The 16,234-nt window shown below is 38.9% G+C and overlaps 1 protein-coding gene and 1 pseudogene across 1 annotated transcript; one reads left to right on the top strand and one right to left on the bottom strand.

Moving 5' to 3' along the window:
- The first annotated feature begins 3,597 nt into the window (after window positions 1-3,597).
- Window positions 3,598-4,848, top strand: LOC107882011 (uncharacterized; annotated as a pseudogene).
- A 10,265-nt stretch (window positions 4,849-15,113) lies between these two features.
- LOC148917031 (uncharacterized) lies at window positions 15,114-15,635 on the bottom strand. Its single transcript, XM_089052354.1, has one exon. It carries the CDS (start codon window positions 15,633-15,635, stop codon window positions 15,114-15,116), a length of 522 nt encoding a protein of 173 aa, XP_088908480.1.
- Between the last annotated feature and the right edge of the window lie 599 nt (window positions 15,636-16,234).

Here is a 16,234-nt window from a genome sequence, read left to right as displayed (position 1 = left end):
ATCCCACGGTGATTTTTCTTATGAAAACAAAAATGAAAAATCAGATACTTGAAATGATGCAAAAGGAGTGTGGATTCTCGAATGGATTCTCAAATGAACCACTAGATCTTGCTGGCGGTCTTTTTGTCTTGTAGAACTTAGATATCACCATTGAAATTTTGGGTTACTTCCAAAATTGGATTGATTCTAAAGTTTGACATGTCACAACACAGGAAATTTGTAGCATTCTAACTGGTGTATACAGGCGACATCCTGACAGTCGCTTTTGAGCGATTATGGATAGCAATTCTCTAGGTGGTAAAACTGCAACAAAATGTGGTCACATTACACACACTTGACTCTTTTAGACAATAGGCAGGTCTTTCCTTATTTGTCCTTGTCCAAAGGTGTTGGGTCTGAGCATGGAATGGTGTCGTCTGCACCTAATCTAAAAGAAAAATGATTGTTGGCTGATGGAAAGTCGCCAATAAATTATAAAATATAAATGTACCAACAATATTTAAAGTAGTTGAAATTGTATAGACAACATGAAAGCTTCAAACTGCATGTACCCAAAATAAATCGTAAATGTACCAACAATATTTAAAGCAGTTGAAATTGTACAGACAACATGAAAGCTTCAAACTGCATGTACCCAAAATAAATCGTAATTTTCATTTTGAAAATCCAATACAAATGCAAAAGCTTCAGTCAAAGACTTAAAAGATATTAAAGCTAGCAATACGGGAAGAAAACAACTATAACTTAAAAAGGCTTTAGATTGTTATGAAAAATAATAGTTTTCCTCTTTCTGTAAAGCCAAATACAAAAACATTTATATTATAAATATCTTATAAACAAATTAGAAAGTTTTAAGGTACAATGAAATTTAAGAAAACAAAATAATAGGTGAGTAAAAGGAAAATAAATAATAAGTAAGAAGATGAGTTTGGTACGGTGAAGCATGTCAAAGACGTTGTCCTAAAACTTTTGTAGCCTCCCTACATGCAGTCTTGACGGCCTACAAGACTCCAAGATACGACCCCTTGTACACAAACTCAAGATCCGCTATGAGCACGTTCATAGACAGATATAAGTATCCAAGTCACATAACCATTGCTCAAAATAATAATAATGTAAAGTAAAGAATATATGTAAAAGTAGAAAAGGAAAGAATTAGTTTGTGGTGGTGATTGTGGTATGTGATATTCTGATGGTGTATTGTGTTTTTGTGTGTGTGTTATGTATATTTTTTCAAATGTGAAGGATGAGTGACCTTTTATAGGTATCTAAAACATGTAACCTTCACCAATCATAAAAGTTCACCAACCAAAAAATTAAGGCATTCACCAATCAGAAATAAAACCTGAATATTAAATATTTATAACTCCCACAATAAATAAAATAAAACATCCAAAATAAATAAATAAATAAAATAGTTAAATTTTTAAAACCTTTTAAATTTCCAACAGGTACACGAGTACTAAGATTTGTCTTCCAGTGGTTCATCAGCCACAGCAGCGATCAAGTAGCTACTAGAGCTACGCCTTACCCAGTATTTGTTGTTGTAACAACACTTAATATGGACACGCCCCTCATTGCCGCTACTCAAATCAATAAAATATTACAATTTTTCAAGTTTCCAATACACTTGTAAGTTCCCAATACACTTTTAAGTTCACGATAAAATATTACAACTCATAATAATAACTCCCACCTTTAGTTGTCAACATTCCCGATGTGCTTTTATATTAAACGATTCAAATTAAAGTTTTATTTTATTTTTTAAAAAGACTAAAGCTTTTAATATGCACCGAGAAAACCAAAACCAGGCCAATTACCACCTAGTTTTCAACATTACCAATGTTGTTTTGTATTAAAAATTCAAACTTTGAGCTTTTAATATATGCAAAAAGAAAACACAAGTATTGATAACAACCATATAAACCGTTTCATAAGATAATTAATTAATTAGGGAATCAGAATTTTTTGGAGATACAGTCGACATTCGATTTTATGAGGCTGCCTAAATCATTGACTATGCTTGTCCATAGATTTCCACATTCATGGCGTCCATCAGATGGTATAGTAGATTCAAACGGACATTTTTGAAATTAGAGGTCAAGTTTTGGATATTTTTGATAAATTCTCTAATAGAAACTCATTTATTTCTTTGAAAAGTGAGATACACGTGTAGCATTCTAACTGGTGTATACAGGCGACATCCTCACAGTCGCTTTTGAGGGATTGTGGATAGCAATTCTCTAGGTGGTAAAGCTGCAACAAAATGTGGGAACAGTCAATTTAATTTATGATTTTTTTTTCTTGTTAATTTAATTCGGGAACAGTCAAATTCTAAGGAGAAAGAAGAAGAAGAAGAAAGTTTTATTAAGCTCACAACAGGTTTTTGAAGACATTTGACAATCCATATTCTATATGTAAGGGTAGTCTTTGGGAATTACAGTGTATTAGCTGACTGGTGAAATGTTAAAGCTTTTCTACTGTGGTCTCGAACTTGAAGTTGAAGGTATTGGTGCCACAGTAAACCCCATCATCCATGTCGTTGGTAATTATTTTCCTGTCAGCAAGAGTTTCGCGCTGCGTATAGGAGAAGGAAACATCGTATGAAGCCTTGGTCGCTAGAAGCTTCACCTTCACCATAGCCATTGCCGTCAGCACAACCTTATAAACAGCAACCTCGTTTACACTACATGTGAATATTGTGGCTGTCCCGGTTTTTCTCCTCTCTACTGATTCTGCAAACTCATCAACCTCGATCTTTCCATTGCCTGCGATGACTGGAACCTCTCCGTCGATGTTGCTCTGGACGCCCAACTTGAACACGCTGGACTTCAAGCTTCCGCTCCTAGGTTTTTTATACGAGAGCTTCAGCTCTACAGTTTGAGTTTCTTTGGTATGGTTAACTGCCTCTCCCATGACAATTTCGACAACCTTCTTGTCGTAGATCATGGCGTCCCCGAGGTGGAAAGTGACGTTATAGATCTCCTTTGAAACCCCAAGCTCTTTCACCTCCACGTATGTTTCTGAGTCGTTGCTTGTAATTTTTTCAGGGACGGCAGATCTCTTGATGCTGGTTGACTTATCTGCGTCAAGGCAGATCCAATCGCTCTTGGTCAGCCTTCACAATTTGCCCGAGGAATAGGAGAGGCCTCCATCGGCGCTGGCGAAGACCTCGCTCAAGCGGGTGCCGAGCAAGTTACCATTATGGCCCTTGAACGCCACATGTTTGGGAAGCATCTGTAAGAACTCTATTTGAGTTCACATCTATTTAGGAGTCCAATCTGATCAGGGATACAAAAGAGAGATAAGCTGGATATACACGGATAAGTTTGATAGAGTTGAAGCTCTATCTCACTTGTGGAATATCTATTATATTAGGCTATGGATTCATGTGGTGATAAGGATAAGCTTTAAGGATTCCTTTATGGGCTAGGAACCTCAAGGCTTTCACCTATAAAACTAAGGCTTCGGTCCCCACTCTCATGCACAAAAACAGACTCATATTCCTACCCATACAGGAGAGATTTAGAGTGCATAGAGAGAGGAAGACCAAGGCTAGTCCGTGTGTGTTTTGCTGTTGTTGTTGTGCTTGCTCTAATGGCTTCTCAAGGTTAGTACTTATAGATTACATGTGAAATAGAACTTACATGTGGTATCAGAGCAGTCATATGCATCTATAGGTATAAACAAGATAAAATTGAGAAGCATGCATATTTGTTCTGTGTTGATTTAAAATTGTTTCAGGCATGCCATATTAATAAATCAATCTTACATTTTATCTCAAGATCTTGGACTATGTTGTGCTGTTTGTTGTTTCAAAATTTGATAGAAGTATGCTTAGGATAAAAGAGATCAAATATGGTTTTCCTTAATAAAATATGTTATGATTCTGCATAAAGAATAACATCCCATAAAGTGTTGCCATGTTTTGATAGAGAATATTTTGTTATTACTCAGTCCACAGATGAGTATTAATTGATTGTTTCATATCATCTCAAAGTATCAATGGAAAAATTGTGTCATAGGGTACAATAGTTGGTTTTCTCTGCTTACAAGTGTGAACTCCAATTGTTTGTGCTTCATGATAGAAAAAGAGAGTTCATTAGCTGTTGTGAGTGATCAAGCATTACTGTCCACAGAGAGTAAATTGTTTTGATAAAGGAAAATCACAATAGTTCATGTTGCTGGACTTGTGAAGGAAATTAAAGGCATTTTGATATACTATCCACAGATGTGTGTCATAGTGCATAAAGGTTTTGGGGTAAAGATTAATTGTATTGCAAAATTCTATGTTTTCAGTTGTGAATCCCTCTGCTATCAATTCAATTGAACCACTGACTGGTAGCAATTTTAAGAAGTGGAAGAGAGACTTAGAGATAGTTCTAGGTCTTCTAGATCACGACTTAGCGCTGAGAGAAGAGAAACCTGAGGTCACTGCCAATAGCAATGCTGCACAGAAGCAGAAACTCGAGAGGTGGGAGAAATCAAATAGGATATGCCTACTTGTCATGAGGAAATCCATAACATAAACTATTTGTGGTGGCATCACTGAATCTGAGAATGCTAAGGATTTTTTGGAGGCCATAAGACTGAAGTTTAAAGACATTGAGAAGGCAGAAACTGGAACCTTGATGACCAAACTTGCAACCATGAAGTATGATGGTGTTGAGGACATGAGGGTTTATCTTTTAAGCATGATAGAAGTTGCAAGCAAGCTGAAAGCTCTGAAGATCCCTATAGCTGACCCTTTTCTAGTTCACCTTGCATTAAATTCTCTTCCTTCTCAATTTGCTCAACTAAAAGTGATCTATAATGCTCAAAAGGACAAATGGAGCCTCAATGAACTGATTTCAATTTGTGTTCAAGAAGAGGCAAGAATGAAGAAGGAGAAAGAAGTGAACACAGTCCATCTTACAACCAATACTCCAAAAAGACACCATCCTAAGCCAAACTCATTTGCCGTTGTCAATAAGGACAACACTAAGGCTAACTCTTCGTAGGAAAAGGGAAGAAGGTGGCAGTTCTTGCTGTAGGATCAGTCCAGCTTCAACTAGTTTCAGGATTTTCTTTAGTTTTAAAAGATGTTGCTTATGTTTCTTCCATGACAGGACCCGTCCCGAATTTCCCGGAACCCGAGAAACCCTGTGGAGACCCCGGCATCACACCCACACCGGGTTTACTCCTTAAATCTACGTCCTCGTTTAATATAGAGGATTAAGGGCACGAGACTTTCTGCAAATTTGTGAGTCTCCTATAAATTGAACATTTCCCCAAAACTTCCACCTGCATAAAACACATTTTATAACCCAACCAACAGCATACACAATATAATCTCATGCAATTTACATAAAGGGCCTCCGACCTTCAAATAATTCTAGCAGAACTGCCCACAATGTTTTTAAAATAACTTAATGCATCAAACATGCATATAATAAATTCAAAATCTATTTATGCCCACCTTCACTCACTCAGTCTCCAGGACCAATCTTAATTCAACCATGTTTCGGGACCAACAACAAGGTCCGAACCAATCTCGATAAGACCACCTAAGTGGGGTCTAATCTGTGGCTGCACCTAGTAACTTCAGGCTGCCTACGTACCCTACTAAGGGATCAAGCCACACGTAGCTCTTTCGTATCTATCCCGACTCCTACTATCAGAGAAACCATTACAGCCATACAAATTCATACATTCTAAGCTTTATCCATCACAACACACCAAACACAATCACAATATCACCCCTCATACGACGGGACGCACCCGGCCTCGTATGGGGCCTGTCAACACGCCGGCTAATCCAAAGACGCGTGCGACCTCACACCGGGCACGGCTACATTCTCACCAGCCCTCACACAACCATATCTCCCTCATACGTCGGGACGCACCCGCCACGTATGGGAGTCCAACACGCCGGCTAATCCAAAGGCGCGTGCGACCTCACACCGTGCGGCTACATTCTCACCACCCTCACACAACCATATCTCCTCATACGTCGGGACGCACCCGCCACGTATGGGGTCCGCCAACACGCCGGCTAATCCAAAGACGCGTGCGACCTCACCGGGTCTGCTACATTCTCACCACCCTCACACAACCATATCTCCCTCATACGTCCAGACGCACCGCCATGTATGGGGCTGTCAACACGCCGGCTAATCCAAAGACGCGTGCGACCTCACAGGCGTGGCTACATTCTCACCAGCCCTCACACAATCACATTATGGGGTACGTGGGGTAGTGCGTATAGCACTGTAAGCTAACATTCAATCGCTTTATTTACCTTTATACATCCACACAATTAAATATATAAAATATAATTTCTACTCCTAAATAAACCTTAACCCTGGTATAGCATCTGATAATTTCGCAATTTAAATCATAACATAATATCCTAAATGCGCATATAAACCATTTAACTCGACAACGCTCAAGACCTGTCACTAAGGTCATTCTAACCCTCCTGGGATGATAGAACTACAACAAAAGTCTAGCGGTCAACCCAGGGTCAAACTACCCAAACTTGGTCAAACAGGCCCGCGGGGCCCACGACCTCCAAATTCCGATCCGAAAGTTCCTATAGGTTCTACAGGCTCTAGGACACATGTCCTGCAAGTTTGGTCCAGATCGGACGGTCGGATCGCTCACGATCGCACGATCGGACTGTCACTAAAACCCTAACCCTAGGGTTGGCGTTTAGTATCCGGGACTCCATTTCGCGATCTGTCAAATCCTACACGATCCTGGTAATACCTAGATCAACATATTATAACTTCAGGACCATCCAACGGTCCAAACCTAGCGAACCCGGAAAATACGCGATATGCGATATCCGTTCGGAACTCTAACGGTATCCAAAATGAGATCCGAGCACACCTACGCGCTCGTGACATTGAGAGGATCGCAATGGGACAAAAATGCCCTCAGCTACAGTGCCCACGCGCCGCCACACGCGCCGGCAGCGTGGGTGTCCAAAGCGATATCGCATCGCCGGAAAACTTCCAAATCGTGAGCCAAGACTCCTACCCTAGGTAATACACCTAATTTGGAGTCACTTTTGTTCTTGGGACATACCCCAAAAATTGACCGGAGGTGGCCGGAATCGCGATCGCAAAATCGGCCGAAACCTAAATCGAAAATCGGATGATCTACACTCAAAATTGATGCAATCCTACCCAACCATCAGCTAGATCATGAAAAATAGGTAGGAATCCATACCTCAATCACCAGAAACGGTGGCCGGAGGAGAGAGATCGAGTCGTGAAGTTTCACAAAACCGCGCGATTCCGAGCTTTTTCCGCGGATTCCGGCCGCTGCGATCGGGATGGTCGGGAAAGGTTGGGGTGACGGCGGTTCGAACCCGACCGGTCAGTGGCGGTGATGCACCGTGGCGGCGGTCGACCCAAAATGGCGTCGGTGAGCGATGCTCGGGAGCTGCGCGGGGAGGAGAGAGAAGGAGCACGCGGAGAGAGAGAGAGAGAGTGACGGGGCAATTCCGTCTTTTAACCAAAAACCCACTTCAAAATATTTACGATTATGCCACTGAGTTTCATTTGACCATATCTCTCTCGTTACAACTCCGATTCGAGCCCACTACGTGTCTACGGACTCATCTCACCGTGCTCTACGCAACGGTATAACCGGAATTCACAAATTCCTTCCGGGTAAGAAAATGACTAAAATACCCCTATCCCACGGGTAATTTCTCAATTCCACTTAAATAAATTAAAACATGGAATAAATTTGGGGTCGGGGTGTTACATTCCATGAGAAGGATTTTGATTTCAGTTTCTAGATTGGTTAGGGAGAATTTTATTTTGTTTTTTCTGAGGTAGGATTCAATTTGAATTTTAATAAAAGTGAAGTTGGCAATGGTGTTCTAGTTGATGGTCTCTTTAAGCTAAACTGTTCCAGTTCAAACAATGTCTTTGCTATTGATTCCATAGGTCAAAAATGATCTCAAAACAATGAAAATTCAGCAAGGCTATTGTAACACCTCGACTCCAAATATTTTCCTATTTTAATTAAATTAAGAGAAATTATTAATTTACTCTTGGGTTAAGGGTAATTTTGGTCATTTTCTGATCCGGGAAGATTTTGGGACCACGAGTGGTTTGGTTGCGTAGGTGGTACTGAGACTAAACTGTAGACAAAGTGGTAGGCTTGAATCGGAGATTTAATGAAGTTTTGGCGATCAAAATAAGCTCGATGGCGGAATCAGTAATTATTTCGAAAAGTTTGGAGTAAAAATCAGATTTCAGTTTTTACCCCTCACTTTCTCTCTCTCTCTCTCTCTCTCTCTCTCTCTCTCTCGCTTTTCTCATAGCCGTCACCCTCCAAGATCGCCGCCGCATCCCACACCGACTCAAGACCGGTCTCTGCTTGACTCTCCTCGTCCTTTCTCGACCGGTTTCACCATCTCCGTCCTCTGTGCTCGCGGAAGCATCGAAAAGAACGGTTTTGACAGAACTTCACGGCTCGATCTCTCTCCTCCACCACCGCTTCCGACGGGTAAGGTGAGGTTTCTCATCCATTTTCGAGTTCTAGCCGGCTGTTGCATAGGAATTGATCGATTTGCGGCTTAGAATCTTGATTTTGGAAGTTAGGTTTTGGCCTGTTTTCAATGTGAAATTCGGCCACTTGCCGTCCGAATTGGACGTTGCCGTAGTTGAAAAAGATGCTCCATTCGTCGAGTAGTATCTAGGATTGGAAGGGTGGCTTGTGATTTGGAGATTTTCCGTCGCCGGACATTTCTCTACACACCCACGCGCTGCCGCACGTGTGGCGGCGTGTGGGCAAGGCTGGTGAAGTTGCTTTTTTATCTTGATGAGATCCTTAGGTTGCCACGAGTGCGTAGGATTTTGCGGATCTCAATTTGGATGTCGTTTGACTATCGAACAGATTTCGCATATTGTGCGTTATCCAGGTTCGATAAGTTCTAACCGTCGGATCGTTTCCAAACTGAAGTATGTAGATCTAGGTGCTCTTAGAAACCTATAGGAATTCGCGGATCGTGAATCGGAGCCCCGGATGTTCCGATTCAATAATTTGAACTTTGGGAATTCGCGATAACCGTACGATTGGAAGCGATTCCCAAACCTGTAACCGGACCTTAGGATATTCCATTGGACGTACACACACCGGGAACTTGGGGATTTAAGTAATTCCTTTTGTGAATTTCTATTTTTGAAGTGCGTTATATTAATCAAGAGTTCATATATCGAAATAGGTACTTCGGTCGATCATTCAGCAGGCAGGACCCTCTCGGGGCCGGCAGCTTGGGATAATTTGTGAGTGGACTTTGTTTTAAGCATATGCATGGTTTTATTGATAAAAGATTTGTGCATATATTTTAAATGGTGATTTTGATTTAATAATTATTTGGTTGATGGATTTGAATATTTTTATGCGTATTGGCAATATATTTTGAGTATGGATATATTTGAGTATGATGAATATGTTTATATGAATTTTGGGATGTCTATCTATATTGCCTATGTATAGAGTATGAGAGGTTGTTGTGGTGAGATTGTGGAAAGATATGAGTTTGAGGGATGGTTGTGAGATGTATGAGTATGTTAGGTGAGTACCATTCCCTAGTTACTAGGCTTCCCACACACGTCGGGCAGTGCCGGTGGGGTGGGAAGGCCATGAGATTGTGGGTCTCACACATGTCTTTGGCAGTGCCGGTGTGTGAGACACTTCCCATACGTGTCGTTGGCAGCGCCGGCGTATGAGAAGAGTATGTATATTGCTTAGTATTATCCCACACGCGCTGGCGGTGCGATGGGGTGATGATACTGTCTGCGTCGTAAGACTTGTTATGAGATTTGTGAGCTACACGTGTCGTTGGCGTGCCGGCGTGTGAGCTATAGAGTTCCGTCCCCGGTTGGACTACTCATCCCCGGACGCGGGTTAGTGTTCGAAATCCTGCGTACCAGCTAACAATCCCTTGGATTGTTTCCCCGGTACATTAGTATGGAGAGAAGTATATATTATATTATAGTTATAGTTATATATATATATATTAGTGTTTACGGGTTGATGAGAGTTGCATATCTTTGGGAATGGACTTGTGATTTGAGATTTGGAGATTTATTGGATATTGGGATAATGTGTTTTGAGTTTTTGGTTTCTGAATTGTGAAACTGCATGCTAGAGCACTATTTTTACATGGTGGGGTTATTATGTTGATTTAAAATGTAAACTTTATTTTTGTCCACTCACATATTTCTGTTTTGCACCCCAGGCAGTAGTTGCTTTTGGAAGCGTTCGAGCAGGTTGCGAACTCCAAACATTTCATCCGTAGATAGGACTTGTGTAAATTCCTTCTACTCAACTGTTTGCTATAAACAAATTCTGTTAGATGCTCTGTTATCGCCCATGTTAGGTTGTTACTTAAGGCCGGAGGCCACTTTATTTTGGATTGTTGTATGTTGAAAGCATGCTGGCAGTTGGGAGTTATTTTATGTAAATTATGCAGGTTGAATATTGTTGGGTTTGAGCATTTTACAGTAGACTCACAAAATTTTGGTAGGATGTCTTGGGTTTTTAGTAAGTGGGCCCGGCATCGGTGTGATGTCGGCACCAAGACGGGTCCGCCTTCCAGAGGAAATTCTGGGTGGGTCCTGTCAGCTATGGCATAAAAGGCTAGGCCATGTGTCTACGAAAAGAATGCAATACCTTGTGAAAGAACAAATCCTTCCTCCCTTAGATGTTTCAGATTTTGAAGAGTGCATTGAATGCATTAAAGGAAAAATGACCAACTCAAGAAAATTAGGTTCCACTCGAAGCCAAAATCTTCTTGAAATTATTCACACAGATATTTGTGGCCCTTTTCCAGTTCCAACCATAGAAGGTCATAGGTATTTCATCACCTCCATTGATGATTTCTCTAGGTTTTGTTACATCTATCTAATCCTGAACAAGTCTAGTGCTTTTGAAGTTTTTAAAGTCTTCAAAACAGAAGTAGAAAATCAATTAGAATTAAAGATTAAAGTTTTAAGGTCAGATAAGGGTATTATGGCAAGTACGATGAGCAAGGTAGGCATCCTTCACCATTGGCACGATTTCTACAAGATTGTGGAATCATTGCACAATGCACAAACCCTGGAACACCTCAAGACAATCGAGTTTCAGAAAGAAGAAATAGAACTTTAAAGGACATGGTGAGAAGCATGATTTGCAACACTGATCTTCCAAAATTTTTTGTGGGGTGATGCAATCAAAACTGCAAATTACATTCTGAATAGATGTCCAAGCAAGTCAGTTCCTAAGACTCCTTTTGAGTTGTGGAATAAGAGAAAACCTAGCCTTAATCACTTACACGTTTGGGGTTGTAGAGCTGAAGCCAAAGTCTATAATCCTGAGCTTGCTAAACTTGATCCAAAAATAGTGAGCTGTAGATTTATTGGATATGCTAACAGATCAAAAGGTTTTCGATTCTACTGTCCTAATTACGTGAATAGAGTTGTAGAGACAAGCAAGGCAAGGTTTATAGAGCCTGATGACAATGAAGGAGTTAACAAAGACTTTGTCTTTGAAGAAGAATGAGAGATAGGAGCTGAACCTGTAAATGTCACAAATCCAGTGTTGCCTTTACCATTAAATCAATAGTAAATTTGGCTTACACCCTTCAAATTCAATTTGTCGTACCTAAAACCCTTCACTTTTTGTTCCTATAAATAATACCCAATTTGTATAAGTAAAAACCCATGACTAGGATCCAACTCAACAAGTTACCTAATTAAGCATAAAATCTGATTTATTGTACTTTTCAGATTCCAAAAATACCCCCAACTAAGCCATTATTGCATTTTGTATATTAATGTAGGAATCAATATAGAAACAGTTTTTAATTGGATTGTATATAATGACAGATGTTGAATTTGGAAAGATCTCCAAATGGTTGTAATGAATGTAGGAATTAATTTTGAAACATTTTTTAAAAAATTTAACAATAAATTCAAATTTAGACAATCGGTTTGTTTAATAAAATATTTATGTTATTTTCTTTTTATGAATTATACATGACTAATAATCCACTTTATAATTGTTTATGAATAAAACTGTACATACTAATTATGTTGAAAAAATAATGTACCTATTACATGTTCGTTTTATGAAAAACATAATTTACCTAGTATGAAAAGTGTACATAATTATCTATTCCAAATAATGTACCTATACACATTTACAGATATATTGTAAAATAATTTACTTGTGGGTAAATAATGTACCTATATTTTATATAAATTATTGTGTACCTATTTTTAATTATGAAAAATATACGCAATTACAAAGTAACTGACTTTGTTTTTTTTTTTGGTAAATAATATACCTATATTTTATTTGTATATATTTATATTATATTTTTCATAGGTACATTATTGGATATGTAATTTACAGTTTTTTTGTTTGTTTGTAATTTTAGGGGGCAAGATGTGAGAGGGAATGACAACTAAAAGAAATGGGGTGGTTGATATGCTATTAATAGGGAGTATATTAATTACAATTATGGCAGTTAATGAAATGCTTGAAATAAATTATAAACAAAATATGAAGTTTAGTGGCAATGATGTAAAAACATAGAAATACTACGACCTCTTATATCCTACTAGTTATTTAAATTTGAAATTGGGTTTTACACATAGATTATAGAGTGATGGGTATATGTCTAGGAAATAGAAAATGTAGGGATCTATATTGGACAAGCCCTTAAATCAAATGTCTTCTCAAATTAATGCATCAACTGAACCTGTGATTCATGATCAAGACATGGAGGATTTGAATGGGGAAGAGAATGAACCTGAGGCATTTGAGAATCAACAGTTCCCACAACAAGAGCTGAGAAGATCTACAAGGGATAGAAGACCAAATGTGCTGCCAGATTTTGTATACTTGAATGAAGCTGATTTTGACGGTATTGAATTTGAGGACCCATCAAATTATAAACATGCCATGTCTAGTGAATACTCTGAGAAGTGGATTGAAGCCATGCAATCTGAGTTGGAATCCATGAAAAGCAACAATGTGTGGGAGCTAGTTGAGCCAAGACAAGGAATTAAACCTATTGGTTGTAAGTGGGTGTTCAAAACCAAGAAAGACTCTAAGGGTAACATTGAGAGACACAAAGCAAGTTTGGTGGCCAAGGGGTTCACACAACAAGAAGGAGTAGACTACAATGAAACTTTCTCACCGGTTTCAACCAAGGATGCTTTTAGGATCATAATGGCACTTGTGGCTCATTTTGATTTGTTTTTACATCAAATGGATGTGAAAACAGCCTTTCTCAATGGAGATTTAAGTGAAGAAATTTTCATGTTACAACCTGAGAGTTTTATAGAAGAAGGCAGTGAACATTTGGTATGTAAATTGAAGAAATCAATTTATGTTTTGAAGCAAGCCTCTAGACAATGGTATCTCAAGTTGACAAAATCATTACTTCAAATGGTCGAAAACAGATTAGATGAGTGCATATACTTAAAATTCAGTGGGAGTAAATTCATTTTTCTAGTTCTCTATGTAGATGACATCTTGCTTGCTAGTAGTGATGAAAGTCTTTTACATGAGACTAAGAATTTTCTTTCCATGAATTTTGAGATGAAGAACCTTGGAGAAGCATCATATGTATTAGGAATCGAAATTCACAGAGATAGAGAAAAGGGACTGCTAGGTTTGTCTCAAAAGGCATATATTGAGAAGGTGTTGAAGAAATTTAACATGCTTCAAAGTAATGGAGCTGAGGTTCCTGTTTCAAAGGGAGACAAACTAAGCAAAGAAGACTGTCCAAAGAATGATGTAGAAAGGGCAGAAATGAAGGACAAACCATATGCTTCGGTAGTAGGCAGTATCATGTATGCACAGGCGTGCACACGACCTGATCTAGCATTTTCCATTAGTGTATTAGGCAGGTATCAATCTGATCCGGGCATTGCACATTGGAAAGCTTGTGACAATAAAGGAGCAGTGTTCTTTTGCAAGAACAATAAAAGGTCTGCTGGACTCAAGCATATGAAAGTGAAGTATTTGCTAGTAAGAGAAAAGGTTCGAGAGGGCTTAACCACTGTTGACTATATCAACACTACAGAAATGATAGCAGATCCTTTAAATAAAGCAATTCCAAACAATGCTTTTCATAGGCATGTGACCAATATGGGGTTACTATCCAGTTTCGAAGATTCTTTGGTCTAGTGGGAGTTGATGACTAGTTCTCACTTCAGCTATTTGTTTAAGTTTTGTTTGTTATTTGAGCTAGTGTTTTTGTCTTGTCATCTACTAAAATTATTCTGGACAGTTTGGATTCTCAAATGAATATTGATTCAATTTCATTGATTTTGCAATATGATTACAGTTTACAGTTTAAGTTGTAAAACTATTTAAGCTACAGGTAAGATCATATGTATAAATATATTGATCATAAAGAGGACCATTCGTGTGGTGAATGAACAACTTCAAAGATTAGATCATTCATCATGTGATGTTGGACATAGCTTGTTGGTACTCTATGTGAATGTTACTGCTTGCTGTGCTTATAGGTGGATGACACCATGTAATGGTTATCGTGTCTGTAGTCCTTTAAGTTGGCAATATTTGACAATGAGTTTGATATAGATATTGTTATCAAGCTGTCTTTCCAAACTGTACACATAAGGTTTTGATCCTTGATCTTTAAGGAAGAGTCTTAAATGGATGTTTCACTCAAGTGGGAGAATGTAAGAACTCTATCTGAGTTCACATCTATTTAGGAGTCCAATCTGATCAGGGATACAAGGGAGAGATAAGCTGGATATACACGGATAAGTTTGATAGAGTTGAAGCTCTATCTCACTTGTGGAATATCTATTATATTAGGCTATGGATTCATGTGGTGATAAGGATAAGCTTTAAGGATTCCTTTATGGGCTAGGAACCTCAAGGCTCTCACCTGTAAAACTAAGGCTTCGGTCCCCACTCTCATGCACAAAAACAGACTCATAGTCCTACCCATACAGGAGAGATTTAGAGTGCATAGAGAGAGGAAGACCAAGGCTAGTCCGTGTGTTTTGCTGCTGTTGCTGTGCTTGCTCTAATGGCTTCTCAAGGTTAGTACTTATAGATTACATGTGAAATAGAACTTACAGCATCGTGAAAAGCGATTCCCAATCGGTGACAGTGAACACATCGAACAACTTGGGGTTAGGGTCTCTATCTCCTACGTACAAGCCTCCGCTTTGCGCTGGCCTGTCATGGGCCTTATGAATGGTTAGGTACTCTTGACGTCTGGGATGGCGGAATCGGAGCACCAGTATATGGTTTGTGCTTTTATCATCGCCGACTAGGAAATCATCATTTATGTACACCGGCTCAAACAAGGTACACGAGAACTGAGATTTGTCTTCCACTGGTTCATCAGCCATAGCAGCGATCAACCAGTTACTAGAGGTACTCCAGTATTTGTTGTTGTAACAACACTTAATATGGACAAGCCCCTCATTGCCGCTATTCTTTGCCCTCTCCACTTCAAACTTGGCATATTGGCTCCCTGCCTCTTGTCCAGAGAACTTGAGATACCCTGCTGGCACATCATCATCTATGTACCGCAAGTATTTCCCGTTGGTGTTTGATGTCACCACCATAAACCTTGGTAGGGTTGGCATTTTCTCTCTTCTTTCTCTCACTTTAATTCCTCAATTCTGTGTGCAAGATACATTCTGTGTCTTTGATGTTATTTATCATAAAAATGACCATGGCCTCGTGACGGCATGATCTCATGACATCAAGGCATCTCATTTTTAAGTTGATTGAATAAAGTAAGCTCACACCGACCATGGACATCACGGCATCTCATATTTTTAATATGGAATTCAGTATTCAAGGTTAAAGAAAATAATTATATATGCCTTGCTTTGCTATCGTTGTGGCTGAATGCCTCTTTGAGGACGTGGTTCCAAAAAGTCCAATTCTTTATGAATTTAATTGTTGGGCATCAATAAAAGTACACATTAAATATGTACCATTTCAATTATGTTATTGAACATACTTTCATTTTAATAATGTATTTGTCAGTTGCATTTAATATTTATTTGTTTTATGCTGAAGATTATTAGGAATTAATCAATAGAGCTATGAACTAGTATGGTTTATATAATTTAATGTATACTTTTTATTTCTAGAAATACTATAGAAACTGTAAGTACAAATAAATATGATTATTAAATTTTAAGCTAATAACTTTAGCTAACCCACCTATTGCAAA

The sequence above is a fragment of the Prunus mume genome, linkage group LG5 (assembly GCF_029339155.1).
Source record: "Prunus mume cultivar Tortuosa linkage group LG5, ASM2933915v1, whole genome shotgun sequence".
Taxonomy (NCBI): Eukaryota; Viridiplantae; Streptophyta; class Magnoliopsida; order Rosales; family Rosaceae; genus Prunus; species Prunus mume.
This window is presented reverse-complemented; position numbering and strand designations above follow the sequence as displayed.